Source organism: Arctopsyche grandis, chromosome 5, assembly GCF_051622035.1.
Source record: "Arctopsyche grandis isolate Sample6627 chromosome 5, ASM5162203v2, whole genome shotgun sequence".
Lineage (NCBI taxonomy): Eukaryota > Metazoa > Arthropoda > Insecta > Trichoptera > Hydropsychidae > Arctopsyche > Arctopsyche grandis.
In genome coordinates this window covers 32,612,641-32,629,090 of record NC_135359.1, presented here as the reverse complement: position 1 = coordinate 32,629,090, position 16,450 = coordinate 32,612,641, and the positions used below count along the sequence as shown (strand labels likewise).

General features: G+C 34.9%; 1 protein-coding gene across 1 annotated transcript in view; it reads right to left on the bottom strand.

Moving 5' to 3' along the window:
• sick (sickie) overlaps positions 1–16,450 on the bottom strand; it is a 148,330-nt gene that overhangs the window by 49,894 nt on the left and 81,986 nt on the right. The window contains exons 6-7 of the mRNA XM_077431128.1: positions 15,941–16,070; positions 13,738–15,639 (exon numbers count right to left, since the gene is read on the bottom strand). Coding sequence (XP_077287254.1) covers positions 13,738–15,639; positions 15,941–16,070 — 2,032 coding nt within the window. The remainder of the gene's footprint in view (positions 1–13,737; positions 15,640–15,940; positions 16,071–16,450) is intronic.

The window sequence follows — 16,450 nt, the reverse complement described above, 5'->3', positions numbered from 1 at the left end:
AAAAAAAAAAAAAAAAAGGGAAAATAGTCGCTGTGAAAAGCGAGTATAATGTGAAACCTGGTGTCTGAGTGCATCTGAGGGGTCGTGGAGAAGGTTCGAATTGCAAGTGAGCAAGGGCGAGGTGATTAATGCGGTGGTGCAGACTTGGGGTGCCACATTTGGTGTGTACCTGGGTCATTGTTTTCATCTCGGAGCAATCTTCGAGGACAAAAGAATAATTACTGAGGTGTCGAGCCGATGTAATGAAGACGAATAGCAGTGTGAAAGATCGGAGAAATTAGTGAAAGTCTAAAATGTGAGTGATTATGGACGAATATGAACTTTGGCGACATTTAAGACGAAAGTTAGGGACCAAAATACTGAAAATGTCAAATGTCAAGGGCTCTATTTTTTTTTGTAATTCGTATCTGGAAGGTTCAATGTCAAAATAGAAAATAAAACATAAATTTTGAGGGAATGTAAGACTTTTGTATTGATTGATTTTATTTACCGTGCTTATATATGTAAGTAGAGCTTTTAGCACACAGAAATATATCCTTAAAAGTTTTTTGGGAAAGGGTAGTAAATCAATGGCGAGTTTGGACATTTATTACACCGATTTTGATAAAGTATATTTGATTTCGAGGGTAGCTCTTTTTCACTGTGACAAACATTTGCGCTGTTTGTCATGTATTGAAGTGTTTGAGGAAGGATACTTTTATAGTAGGGGTGACGAAAGTTGAATTATTAAAAATATTGAGTCACGGGAGTGTAAAATTTCTAAACACGATTCTAGTATGTCAACCTTCACCCTTAGAACAGTAAGCCCCCTTGAAAAGCATTGTTCTTTGGTTATCGATAAATACTTCTGCTTTTATGGTACAATCCTAGTATTTAGTATTCGGTATTTTAACGTTCCACTTTGCAGGGTAGACTCATCATTACAATTGGTAGCATTTGAATGGTAATTTAAGTTATTCGATTAATATAAACGACTTTGGTTATAACCTCAAACGGCCAAGTTCCATAGGACTTGTATAGTTATGTCCACGAAATGAACTATTATAACTCAGTACGATGTATGAAACTACATAAATTTGATGCGAGAATTATAAACAAAATTTGATTTCAGACTTTGACCCTTTTGGAATTGAATCACTTATACTTTAGATTGAAAAGCGATAGCTCAGTTCGAAAGGAAATTATTCGACGTGGAAGGAATTGGTGTAGATTTGTCGGAACAGCATTCAACAGTTTCAAAGAAAGATAAATGGATATATAGAAGCAAAATGGTGTGGATTTATTAAGAGAGGTAGATAAATGGCGAACTTCTCGAGGAGAATAAATGATGTTACGTTCGAGTTTATGTCCTCCATTTCAACGAAATGGTTTTGAGAGTAAAGATAATATCTGTGTCTTTTTAGCTCTCAAAAGACCAATGTCGAAATATTCGTCTTGAGAAATCAGTTTATCATACTCTTTTTAGACAAAGGCTTTTAAATTTATTTTTTTAGCATAGCATTGGGTTATATGTATTGGTGTCCGCATTGTGCAAGTACGGCAAAGATATGGTACATTATAAAAATATTTTTTTGTACATAAAAAAAAATAATGGAAAAACGACAACAACTAAATTATACTACAGACATTATAGCATTAATATTTTTAGACCATTAAATTGATATACATCTTTTATTATACAAAGAAAGCACTTAAAGTAAGTATGGACGCGTTGTAATGTTCAACGAAAACCCGCATGAATATACTCGTAAATTACGAACTACAAACTTGAAAATATACTATTTGTATGAAAATTTGTATGAAAATTAAACAATTTAAGTATTTTTTTATATAAATATAAAATATAACTAAATAATCGTCTTATTAAGTTTTAAAGATATTCGAAATATATTTAAAAAATTAAAAAATGTTACTTTAAAAATAGCCCGTATATATGCCGCATTTTTCTAAATTGATTCCGATAAGAATTTTTCATACTACAAAAATGTCACGTACACGAGTCAAATGTTATAATAACATCTTTTGAAGTACATATTATGTATTGAATACATTACATTGTATATATTTGTATAAAAATAAAATCATTGGAGTGAAACTGCAGCTGCTATGAATCATTCTGCGTGTTTAGTACGCATATGAACATTGCAATGACCCTAAGTTTCGATAAAATTACACAGGCAAATATAATTGTATGTACATGTAGATATGTATGTATGTATATAGTAAAAAATAAATTAAATATTTACCATCATCATAGCGATGCTAACAAATCAGTATCAACATTTGAAGTCAACGATATATAATAGAAATAATACAAAATATTTATTTATTTATATGGTATACTTGGAAGACGCTTTTGGTATTTGGTACGAATGTATGATCTTAAATTTTACTTTAATTTTTTTAAGAAGCACTTTCATTTATGCAAATGTGTATTATTTATCGTAGTATAAGACACAAAGCGAAGGCATTATTATTGTATTACAATAAGCGACACACATATAAGCAACACCGATAAGCACTTATGTTATATTATGTAAATTTATAGGAAAAATTGTCACGAATATTAATATTTTAAATATGTACATATATAGACAAAAATATCTTTTTTTTATATTTATATATAAGGAAAAATTTAAGATGCGAATTTATTTATTGGTGGAAATGCGCGAAAATCTACGCACACTCACAAACACACACATACAATACACGCGCGGTACAAAGTCACAATATTAGAAGAGATATTCCGTGCAAGGGGATATCGATCGAGTGTTTACTGTGTGTTTTCACATGGTTTTCCGGTTTCGGTTTTTCGGTTTTGAGATGTCAACGCGACCGTGGGGTCCTCGGGGACGTTCTTGGTCATTTTTCCGGTTTGAATTTGGTCGATTTTGGTGTGAAATCGCGTCTCAACGTGGCCCGATGGCCGGACATTACACTCGGGCAAAATTCGCGAAATGTGTTAGGTTAGGTTCAAACACCCCCGTCTGTCGAGAGGGGTGAAACTCGCTAAAGTTCGACTCACACAGTCGCTACGAATTTTCACGTGTTCGGGAAAATTTGGAGACGACATTTTCCGCGCGCTAAAAGAATATGTGGAAAATGTACAACGAAAATTTCCAGTACACAATTCCGATTTGGATTATTCATAAGTTGAAAACTTCACTTCTTGTGCCTTGGATGTACGTATATTGTGCATACGTATGTATGTACAGTGGCGGCTCGTATAATATGTAGTATAATAAAAGTGGGTAAAAGTGAGAACGCTCGACAGGAAAAGCGGGGCTAGATGTTGGTTGCCACTATGCCGGTGCCAGACATGAGGTCAAACAAGTGATCACTTCTTTGAAGACTTTGCTCACACATTTGGTCACATATTGTTGTATCTGCCAGATATGTGTTCAAAGATTTGATCAACTAGGCTCGCGCAACTGGGCTTCGCGCAGTGTGGCAGGCACACAAACATTTGGACTTTTATCCCTTTGATGTGCGCTAAAAAACCGACACGGAACGGCAAAGCGAACTTAAGTGATCAAATATGTGACAATAGGATCAAATGCCCGTGCCACACATGTGAACACTTATTTGATCACATCTTTGAACACATGTCTGGCGCCGGCATAATGGCAACCAACATCTAGCCCCGCTTTTCCCGTCGAGCGTTCTCACTTTTACCTAAAAGTGTACTGCATACACCCGTATATAGTTTCTTCATACAAAATCGTTTTGGTTGGGGTATTGCAGCATCTCTGTCCCTAACAAGCCTAGAACCTTTAATTAAATTCATTTTAGATTTAGTTAATTAAATTAATTACACAATTTGATGCCAAAAAATGTTATACAAATCAACAAGTAAATTATATAAATGTATTATTAATATTATTTATGTAAATTCCGATATAATAAAACCGAAATAAAGAAATTTTCAATATATTTTTTAAAACTTTACAATATTAATTAAATATTAAATAAATGAAATCCCTAAGTACTTCCATTATTACATAAAACTGTCGATGGTTTTCATAAGGCGTAAAATATCGATTGTTTTAAATCTTATAAGAATCCATGAAAATTATCTTGGGGCGGAAAAATTTACAACACATTCTTGTAATTCTAGGTGAATAAGGAAGCATACTATATGGATTGTATAAAATTAATTATAACGAAGGCGCTCCTTGCTAATATGAGAATGTGTGAGCGTTTTGTCGGTGAGTATTCTGTCGCGTGACCGTTCTATCACGTAAACGTTATGTCCGTGTAAGTTTTGTCGGGGAAATTATGTCGGTGAGCGTTTGACCGCGAACGTTTTGTCAAGACATAATTATTATCTATTAACCAGCAGCGTGGTCTAGTGATGAGTGTCGTATTCTTTCGTGCAAGGTGTCACGGGTTCAATTCCCACTAGAGTCTGATTGTTGGCCAGACCTTGGTTTGTCGAGGTCAATTGTTTCTTATCAGAATTTGCCAATTTTTCTGATTTTCATTGAAACGGTTCCTGTAAAATTGGCTTTTCCCATACAATTTTCTATAAAACCTGAGATATAAAACCTTGAGTTATTGTTATATCTCAGGTTTCGCCAGATTTCTCTCCATAGATGTCTCTGTGGATGATTATTGAATGTAAACATTCATATTGTTACGTGAAAAATGTTATTGATCGTATTGTTTACGATGTTTGTAATGTCAGTGTCAACATTTAAACAATCTTTTGGAGCAAATTCTTTTTTGAAAAGATCGCAATGTTTCAGACCGCTTCGGACAGTCGAAATCTTATGAACATTTATATTTAAAAACGATGTTCAGTATTATCCGAAGGTGATATATTTATATGTAATACAAATGTATATTGTATTATACTTTTCGTTATAATTTGTGTCAAACTATTGCTTAGTGGAATCTTATTGGAATCCATTTCGATAAAATATAAAATGATTGATAAATCTCGTGTCATGTTTATTATTTATCTCCATACTATTCAGAAAGTGCAAGTCGAGCTTTATCATGGTAGTAAACGTGGACGATTATCGCCGACGTTCGCCAGACAAGGATGCATTATATATGAGTGAAAGAGACACACAACTTACAGTCAGCGGGGAGCGCGCAAGCGTATATTCGACATTTTACAATGAGTGCGAAAGAGACAGAGCTAGCGACAAATTCCACGCGTTAGAAAGAAACAAACAATTTCGAATGCACAGTTGAATAATAATAATAGTAATAATAAAATAACAATTAATTTCGTAGACGATAAATTGAAGTTTTATATCCGATCTGCTCCGATTGTATATGATGTAAATAAAATTAACACACCTATTGAAAACACGTCACTCGTTTTAATACAATATATTTTTCAATATTAATTTCGACAGATTTTTTCGTGCTCGTTCAATGGAAGCCCACAAAGTACACCCATCTGCACGAATAGACACTCGTGGTCTCGGAAACAGATGGTCAGAGCAATGTTGTGTCCGAGCGTGAAAAAAATGCACTTATGCTGATATTTCTGTCGCCATTTTTAACTTTTTTTTATTATAATGAACACAATTTGGAGGGGTATGTTTGTATCAATTCCATTTATTCTCATCGCATTTCCGTTTTCGTCCTAAAAGCGACCCCTTTCGCACCCGAGGCGACCCTCGTTGTAGCGCTCAGTAGGCCATATACGTCTATGACTCGGAAATAAGGGGACCTAAGATAAAAATTCGTGCTGTGCCACTTTTATGATAAAATTTTGAGATTTGATTTGGTATAAACTTTTACTGAAAAACAAAATATTTATATATATATATATATATATATATATATATATATATATATATATATATATATATATATATATATATATATATATATTTGTTATTTTTACAGCACACTCTATTAAGATCAAACTCGTTAATATACTTGGAGAAATACATATGTAATTGGCAGTTTTGAAATGTGGAAAGATGGAGAGGAAAAGGAAAACCCTAGTCTTAATGTGCTGACAAAAGACAGATAATTTGTTAGTAGCTGTTTGGGTTTGTAACAAACAAACCCGAATGCTGCAATTATTTATAAAATTATTTTTAAATGCATAGCCTAGATATTCGATTTAAACGCAGTTGTTTCATTATTATGTTTAAGCATACAATGAAGTGTCTCATAGATATTTTTTCCCTGGAACTAACTCGAAGCATCGAATTTTAAACAAAGTCCAATGCACTAAAAAAGTATGGAACGTTGAGGACGTTGGAACGAGAAGAGATGGGAAATTTAGGGGTCCACCTTACTGCACAAGCTCTTGAATTGACGAAGACTCGAAAAATGAACTCGTACCAAGAGAACATAATACGGAACAAGCACGCGTGTATGCGTGAGATTCTAGACGGTTTCGTCGGTTTCTTCCATGAATTCATTTTCCGACACTCTCCCGAGTTTATTTTTCGAGTCTTCATCAATTTAGAGTTCATGCCGAAAAGGCCACCGGGATTTAAATGGGTGAAACAGTGAATGAATTGATATGGCAATCTAGTAGTAGCTAAAAATTGGACGAAAGGTAAATAAGACGAGTGCTCGAATGGTATATGTATGTATGTAGAATGTAAGCATGTTGGGAGGCCTGTAATGATGTACGGTTGTAAATGATGATGATGATGATGACTGCAGGTTGGCAGGGAAATTATGTGTAATGATGAAACTCAATTTAGTCCAAGTTGTTAAGTAGCAAATCATATATCAATCAACAGATACGAAGATATTGAAATAATAAAAAAAAAAAGAAGGATGTTCCAAATATTATTCGATCCCTTTAAGATTGGTCCTTTCATAACTAAAATGCAGATACGATTGTCGCCATATGACGAGTGAATATTGAAGGGGAAGGTTAGATGTAGTGTGTATGATGGCCTTTGGGACTCATGGTGGCGTACGCCAAGATTGCGTATGTAAATTTCCACGTGCCGCAAATCGTGCGCGCAACCCGCCGGGAAAGAGCGTTGGCGATAAATTCACATTATGCGAGCTTATCCCTTCGTTTAACCGCGAAAAGGACTCGTTCACCTGACTGAAAGCCCGCATTTTCACTGGAAGGGTGGAAATCCGTTTTAGAATTCGTATACAACAAACAATTTTTCAATGGAAAATTTAAGGCTTTTGAAAGCTTTTTGATTGACTTGGGGATGCATTTCAGGGTTTATGTAAAATGTGATAGAAGATTTATAAAAATACCCATAATAAATTTGTCCTTGCTGATAGGACATAAAAATTTCGGTTAGGTGATTACTGGTCACAAAGCTCTCGCGCTAAAGTCTCTAAAATCTCTATAACGGAACATCTGGCAGCCGAAAAGTCCATCATACTAAAGATAACTATCATACTAACGATAACTATCATACTAACGAGAACTCGAGAAATATTCCGTATTCGCGATTTTCATGGCAAAAATTGTCTTTTGGGCGATCGCAATGTGACTAATAATCCAATTACCAAAAATTTCACTGAGCAACAAAAAATCACGTTTTTTTATTTACCTAACAAATCAATCTTTACTAAATTAATTGAATTGACCAATTAAATTCGAATATGACAATGAATTTCGTTGATTTCCTCTCGATTATGAGATTTAAGCGTTTAAAAACTTGCACAGTTTTTACAGATTTTTAACTTAAGTAATCTTTAGCTCAAAATCTAGTATTCATAATTATATTTATTATGACAGTATTCCGTTAATAGTACTACATTGAGTCCCAATGTAGCTCACTGGAAGAGCTCTTGCTTACCAGTAGAGAGGTCGTGAGTACAAGTTCTGGCTAAATACGCTGCTGGCGAGATATTGGTGGTTATTAAAACACAGACCGACCGTTTCCTGCTTGAATTTCCGATTTATCTGGCTTAATTGTTTTGGCGGATCTAATAAATCAGTATCCTCCTCCTCAGTTTCTCGCAAATTCGAATTATTAGCATATCAAATTTGTTGATTCTTATAAAATGCTACTTACATAATGTATTTCTCACAAAATTTGCTGTATCAAAAATTTTTGTTGATTATCCATCGATTTATCTATTATATTATTTATATAATTGTTAATACTACAAAATAATTAAATTATATGAGTGTTGCCTTGGGGTAATTCCTATCATGCCAACTATGATAGAAATGTATGTAATAAAATATGTCTATGTATGTAATTCATAGTTGATAGATAATGCTGCCATCAGGACATACGTTATGAAGTTGTGAGAATAATCACCCGTATATAATATTCTTATTTATTTAGTGTTTATGTTCGTACATGAATTTGTGGAACACCTCATATTATGTATCTAATGGTACATTTTTTTTTAAATTAGAGAGAAAGGGGGAGAGGAAATGCAGATATAGAGAGGTGGAAAAGTAGGGATATTTCCACTTGTGGGTAGATTGATGCGGTTGTAATGCGATCTCAGACAGTTGTGGGTAATCGAGAGGAGAGCGCATATGCAATGCAAGAAAGCATAACGAAAAATAGGCAAAGCCAGGGTACACAAGTTCCAGCGAAAACCCTCGAGGGTTCTGGAGTACGTAAGGGGGAGGTGCTTTAAATCGATTTCGTTCACCCCTAGGCACTGAAGATCTGAAGCATCGAGGAATCTGGACGAACGGAGCAAGAGGGACAGATGACAGGGAAAAGTGAGGATTTTCGCACCGAAATCCACTTTCGAACACAATTTCCCCTCCTCTTCTTTACCCCAGTTGTATAATTTAATCGCACCGACGCGAACAAAACAAACAAACGATCAATTCGGTGAATTGATGCCACCATTAATTCCGTTCTCAGATGATGATTCTGCTGGAATGCGAGAAACTTGCACTTTGATCTGTGCTAGTTGCTTCCGAGTGGATAAATCACGCGTGCCAGACAATGGGAGAGGAGACAGACGCTCTATTTTTACAAGTAGTTAAATTTTATGCAGATAAATGTAATAAAAGTTTGAGAAAGGAAACACCTGGGCATGTTTATGAAAGTGTTGTAATATAAATGTCGGTTGATTTGTGATGCACCGTGCAAATTTATCTGTGGTCATTATAAAATGACGTTTCGCAGATTGTAAGTTAAACATTTGTATAATTTCAAACTAATATTTGTAGGAGTATGAATTTCACACAAATTATAGTCTGGGCAGAGTTGGGCTTTTATTTAGTACGTACAATTTATGTAAATATTCGTTGATCGTTCGACTACCAACTGTTGACTCAATTAGAAGCAGTTGCATTTAATGTGCTTCACGTGCTCCAACTTGGAAAAGTACCCGATAATATATTTGCTCAATATTTCAGCGAAATTAAACACGATTTTCAGCTAGGGTGACCAAAATTGCATCACTCCTTCAAGGACGATGCTTCGAGCGATAAAAGTGTGCAAGGAATATGTAATGATTATGAATACCCACGTGAAAGAATTCATTCATTGAAATTATGTAATATTTATGAATTTATGCATCAATATGCCAGTTTCATTCCGTGTGGTGAATTTCCTGAGTACTCATGTTTATGTTTAATGAAAAAATGTTGGCCTTATGTGCATATTTATACACATAACACGCGTGTTAAAATGTGATGTGAGCATGAATTTCTTACTATCTTTTATAATAAATTATCAAAATTGCTTATTTATGCATACTAGTTAATACAATCATAGAAATTGATACGAATGAAAGCTTCCTGGAGAGTCCTTCATCCAGTAGTGGATGGTAAATGGCTATAAATGATGAATTTAAGATCACACTACTTATTGGCAAAGTCTTCGAGCGATAAATCACCTAAATTAGTTGTACAACTAATTAGAAGACGAATAACATCGTTTATAATTGTTCAAATATACCTATAGTGTCTATTTGGATATATGTTTTCCGCAAAGGAAATTAAATGATAACATAAACCAAAAAAATGTAGGTTGAGTTTCATAACATGCAATAATGCGTGTTGCCATGACAAATCTAATATGACTATTTATACATATAAAGCATCTAAATTTATTGGGTCAACACGCACTAACACGTGTAAATACATCGTCAAATTAGTGTCTATCTAGTGTAACTAATTAAAACATATCTAGACGTTATATATCATAGTATTAATAGTTGACACGTACATATATGCGTGTTGAATATCTCGAAAGCTCTCTCACACACACCACAAGATTATGTACATTTCGTAATACGAGGCTATTGAAAGTCAAATTAGTTTATTGAAACCAATTCGTCCCTGGAATTATTAGTCTAATTTGTCTCTTGTCTCGTGATACACAAAGTTTCATAATGCTCATAGCTAATTCCGTGCAATTAATCAACTGTCGCTTGCAACTAGAAAAAAGTGATAGTCCACTAAAAAATAGTCCATATGTATATATTTTCGGACCGAATTAAATAAATATATGCGAAGAGAAAGGGATTAGTCCAGGTATTTTTGAAAAAGCGTGGCGTTATTTAATCCCAAGTGTCTCTTTTCACGGGAACGATGGAATTATGGACGCATCTGGTCGTAAATCACGTAAGCAGTGAGTTTCAGCTGTCAAAACACAAGTCGTTTGTCACAAGATAGTAATGTTATACCGTTGCACTTCTGAGATGCATTTTTATTTGTGGATTCTTTCTTATATCAATTTTTTGTAGCACAATTTTGACTCGGAATTTTACATAATAGTTAAGACGGTTTCATTTTTAAACACACGATATAATGGTCCAAGGGACATGCTTGTAGGTATTATTATATTAATTGAATGATTTAAAATTTTATTAATGAATGAAACAAATATGTAGACAGACATAAAAGTTTGAAGCCGTCGCAATTGTTTAAAAACGTCTAACGACAAAATGAAGACGAGACTGAATAATTACGGAAAAATGATTAAGCGACATAATGTTCACGGACAAAATTCATACACAAAATGGACATAATGTTCATACACAAAACATTCACACGTTCAAAAACGATTTTGTTTCACGAAAAAAGCGTACAAGAATTACATCAAAGGTGGTGACAAAGATCTATACACGTCCTTTGACAGATTAATAAATAAATATTAGATAAGTTAGTCTAATCGACATTTAATTTATTTATAGGTAAAAACCCATTTCAAAACATCATATAATATTAAAAACAATAACAAAAGAAAACGATGAAAATAATATACCGTAAATCATACGACACATATATGTACATATATGACAAAAAACATAGTAACATACAAATGAAAAAATAGTAAAAAAATATCATAAAAATAATAACACTTTGTGTATGAACATTATGTCTCGTAAACATTTCGTGCATGCTGTGTCGTCTGACGTTTTGTCAATAGACGTTTCGTTGTGGAACCGGTTTAAACATGTAATGGTATAATTTTTTGGGAATCAGTTACCATGTGTATGTGTGATTAGTAATCACACATTCATATGGTAACTGATCCCCACAAAAAATTGAATCCCTTCAAAGGCGTTTTCCGGGATGTGGTATTAAAATCTTAAAATCTGATTTATCATATGATATATTAGGTCTGTAGTTCATTGCGATGGCCTTGATGACATTGAAGATATATGAGATAATGTACTATGTAAAAGTGAAGCTTTCAAATTATTTCTTGACAGCGATTGTAACGATGCGGGTGAGTAGCGTGTGTTGACACAAAACTACTTCCGTGCCAAATTTGACGCACAAAAGTCCACACTTCAAAAATGTAGTATACAATACGAATAGATTCAGTTCATGTCTCATGAAACATGTTGTAGCCGTAGGGTGACTGTGTTTCGAAATATTCTTTGAGAATTTATAGGTGTCGAAGGTTGGGTGCATAGTGGGGTCAAAAAAGCCCCCATTGCATCCGGTTTTCATAGCATGCACATTGATGCACGTAATTCATCGCATCGAATGCGAATATTGCGGTGATATATCAAGGCAAAGAGTCAATATGGCTCAACCCAAATCCTGGTCGATCCCTAGCCGAAGGGATTCTGGGAGGGTTGACGATGTTTAGCGGGCAACTTTCATGGAGAGTCCCGAGAAACTTCCGCACAGATAAATTAACGTGAAACCCCGCAGGAACTTGCCAGAGAGTAAATTGAATATCGATATTCACTTCGATGTTATGATAAACACTTGAAAGTACAAATATTATACTGATCTCAACAGGTATAGTTAGAGTGAATAATAATTGCTTTGGAAAGTTTTTCTACCACATCTAAATGGTTTTAGTGAAGAATAGACAATGTACATATATAAGTGAATTTATTTCATACTGATTTTATTTAAAGCTGATCTGAGTATTTTTTACAAGCTTTTTATTAGCTTTACTCTGTTATTTTGTAAGTATTCTTATGTATGTATGTATGTATGTGAAAAACTGGTGGGTTTCAATCAAAGAGACGAAATCTCTTTTGATGTACGAAAAATAAAATGCAATAGACGTTTTGACAAATGAATGCCGAGAGTAGATTAAAGAAAAAGGCCGTTGAAGCTTGAAAATTAAGGAAAATTGCCGGAACAAGAGGGGAAGAAAATGGAAAACTGTTGAACCTAATTTACGGAATAAATTGAAAAAGAATTAGGTGTGCAAATTGCAAACAAGTTTGTTTTCTAACTAAATCTGTCTATATTATCTTTCGTATTCGAAAAGTTGAAAATAAGATACATTTAATTTATGCTGAAGGGGCAAAAACAAACAAAATACCTGCTTGGGGAAATCAGCAGTGACTTGATCACTGCTTGAAAATCATCGTCAATATTGTTATTATATATATTTTATAATTATGTAACATTGTTTGTAAATTTGTCGATTAAATAAAATATTTTTCGACAGACATTTATCGAATAAAAATATATATTTTAAGACTGCATCAAAGGAAACTAGAACGTAGTTAAAATATTTACAATCGATAAGAGAATTTTCAAAATGGTCTTCGTCTATTATTTACTAATATTTTTAATCTCACAAAGATTTACTATCTATTATGTATTAGTTTGTACGATTATATCGTATGTTGATACAGTTTACAAGCGGTAAATCGCCTCGATAAGTTGGACGACAAGTTGTACAAAATCATAAAAAAACGTATTGGAATATAAAACTTATTGAAAACTAAATTACTATTTCTAAAACTGAAGAAACTAATAATAAGATTTACAAGCCGTCAATTTCAAAATGTATATATGTATTCTAATTGTTTATATTGACCGAAACTATTTTTAATATATGTACAGATTTATGCACGTGTATGTATATACATACATATGTAGGTAAATAGGATAAAAATCAAATAAGATTTAAATTCAAAATGCAAACTTTGAATATGCGATACATATTTATATTAAATAGTTTGAACTACGTGTGAAGTCCTAACCTGGGAAAAATTTGTTCGCTTCTCGAAAGTTATAATATTTCACATTAAAATGAATTACAAAGAACATGAAATACACATTAAGAAATTGTGAATGTCAGTATTTAAAAAACGGTTAAATTACCCGCCTTTGCAAAAATAATGTGATATATTCTCACACATACATATAAAATTGAGTTTAAATTAGAAACGGAACGGTTGACTTTTTTACAAAGAGGCGAGCAAGGGTGTATTTGATGTTGTTCAAAGTGCGTCTTCCCCGCAGTAATTCGATATTACTATTCAAGGGCACGCTTTTGGAGGATATATTATATGAAATAGGGGTTGCCCAAAGAAGGGTCGCCAGAACCAACCCTTACAAAGAAAAATCCATAAAATTTTAAATCTCACCTGTCGTCGAACTGGTGATGGAGTCCTGGAGGTGGACCCTGGTAGTTCTGGACCCTGCGAGCGTACAAGGAAGCACCACCTTCTGACATATACCCGTCTAGAATGTCGCCAGCCCTGACCCTGGCCCTTTCCCTCTCGGCTTCGACAGAACCCAACCTCCGCACGCAGTCTCCCTCCGACATGTACCCAGCTGCTATGTCGAGATCACAATAGTCTGAGCCCGAAGAAGTGAAACCATATTGTCCGTTTCTCGGTGGGTAGTTTGAGTTCATGTTTTCTCTTCCGAAGTTGGCCTTCACTGTGTTGGCATGATGAGGGTACCCTGGAACGATTCCATTCTTCATTCCCACAGACGGAGACGATCTTGCCGGTAATGTGAGATGGCTGTTGTAACCTCTGAGCAGGGGTCGCATCGGTAAAACATTCATAGAGGGATTATCTTCCTCCCCCAGGGAATTTTCCCTATTGTGGATGGGACTATCGCATGATCTTACGTTCTCTAATTTCTTCGTCTTGCGCTCTTCTTCTATGCTCTTCATGTGGTTTCTTTTCATTGAATCCTCCTCAGCGTACATCTTCTTCTTGATCTCGTTCAATTGACTTTCAGGTATCATTTCAGTGATGAACTGCGCTGTCACGTCCACTTTTCTGTTGGGTATGATTGGGTTGTGGCGTATTTTGACCATTTCAGATCCGGATTCACTTGAAGGTCTGTAAATTACACTACCGTCACTAGAGTTAGAATGAGCACCCGTGGAAGCACTGTGTGTAGAGTTTGAGTTTGAACTTTCAGACATTTGAGATGAAACTGCCGGATTGACTCCAGCTGCTGATGAAATTTGACAGTCCGAATTGGTATTTGGCATTGGTGATACTATCAAAGTTTGCTTTTGGCAGTTTTCTTTAGTCAAACTTGATAACTCTCTATTGAAAGGTAGAGGTGTTGTGGAACCAGTTGAGTTTGTCATCAATGTTGAATTACTCTGACTTGGACTCATTTGAGATGCGTTGCTATTTGATTTAACAAGCGATATATTATTTTTATCGTCTTTTGGTATTTTCGAAGTGCCTTTAACGGCGGCAGTAGGTTTTGGAATTCCAGTTGAGACCGGGCACTGAGGAGCCATGTTCGGATTTGAAGCGAAAGAGTTATTCGAATTGGAATTTGAAAGACCGTTACAGTTTGAATTTATTTTCGGCGATTGGATACTAGTCTGTATTAATCTGGGATCGGTCGGTGAAAGTTTGTTAGTATTCGGATCGGCAGGAATCCTTTGATCTGGATACAACTTCATCTGACTGCCGCTTAATCTGGATATCTTCGTATCTTGCTTCATGGAGATTTTCGACGCTTTCAAACTATCCTCCGCAGATTTAGAGTTGGTCTTTGGAGGAGCCAGTTTCGATTCTTTATCCCTCATTTGTAGTTTTGGACTATTTTTTGATGCCTTTTCCGCTTTTTGGGGCTTACCGACCATCGACGCCTCCTTCTGTTGTTTGGAGGCTATCAACTTAGATTTGAGGCTTTTGTTCGAAGTTTTCTGATTGTCTTTGGATATGTCTGTTTGTGGGGCTTGCTTTACTATACAATTTGGTCCTTTGATATGCGAAACATTGTGGCTTTCGTTCAAGCTCAAGCTCGAATCGGATCGTTCGCTTTTAGCTGACGAGAAGCCACTGGAAGAACTAGTGCGTTTTGATATGGTTGGACTATTTTTGTGTTGTCTTTCCGTTGAAGATTTGTCTTTGAATAATTTCAACTTGTCCAACATTGAATGCTTTGTGGGTGCATTTTGCTGATGTGGTGGAGGAGCAGGCGGCCCTGGAGAAGCTGGTTGAGCACTGTAAGGACTCGATGGTATTTTGCTTCCTGGGGTTAGCAGAGATGAGTTAGGACGCGATCTAAAATAAAAAAGTTAATCGAATTGAGACCATTAGTATAGAAAATTTTAATATTCCGAAATTTGAGCTTCTAATTATTAAATTTTTTGATAAAAAATAATGTCTCATGAATTGAATGACATAATAAGAAGGTAGAAGACCAGGAAGATGAGCCAGAAAGGGCTGGAAAAAGCAGTTATGATGAGAGCAAGTTCCAGTAGTATGAAAGCATTAAGACTTTGGGTTCTCGAATGTTAGATTGAAGAAAAATAAAAAAAATAGTTAGGATTGAAGAAAAAAAAAAAACCAATATGTTACATACCCATGGTTGTTGATTTGAACTTGGTGTTGAGACGATAGAATTCGCGGTGAAGATACTAGTGGAGTTTGCTGACCTATGGGACTGTTGGATCGACTGGAACTCCCCGACACCGTGCTGCCCCCTTTGCTGCCTGTAATTCAAAGATAAAAATTTGCAGTCGTTGCACAATCTCCTCTGATTATTTAATAATCTCCATCACGACTTTCGCATCGTTCTTTTCATCTCAGCCCGTGCTGTGTGGGTCATTGTTAATTCACCGCGATGATGAACTACCGGAAATATCAATAGACATAAGCCAAGAGGGACAGCTTCAGACCCATTGTCTTTTTATTATCATTGTGTCGCATAACAGAAATATAACTATACAATAACACGCAACATTTACATAACAAATGCTAGGATGTGAAAAAAAATGTGACATCAACAGTCTATCAGAAGGACAAAAACTTGATATGTAGAGAAAGAAATCGAAAAAAATTAATAAATTCAACAAGGAAAATGGATAGTTTA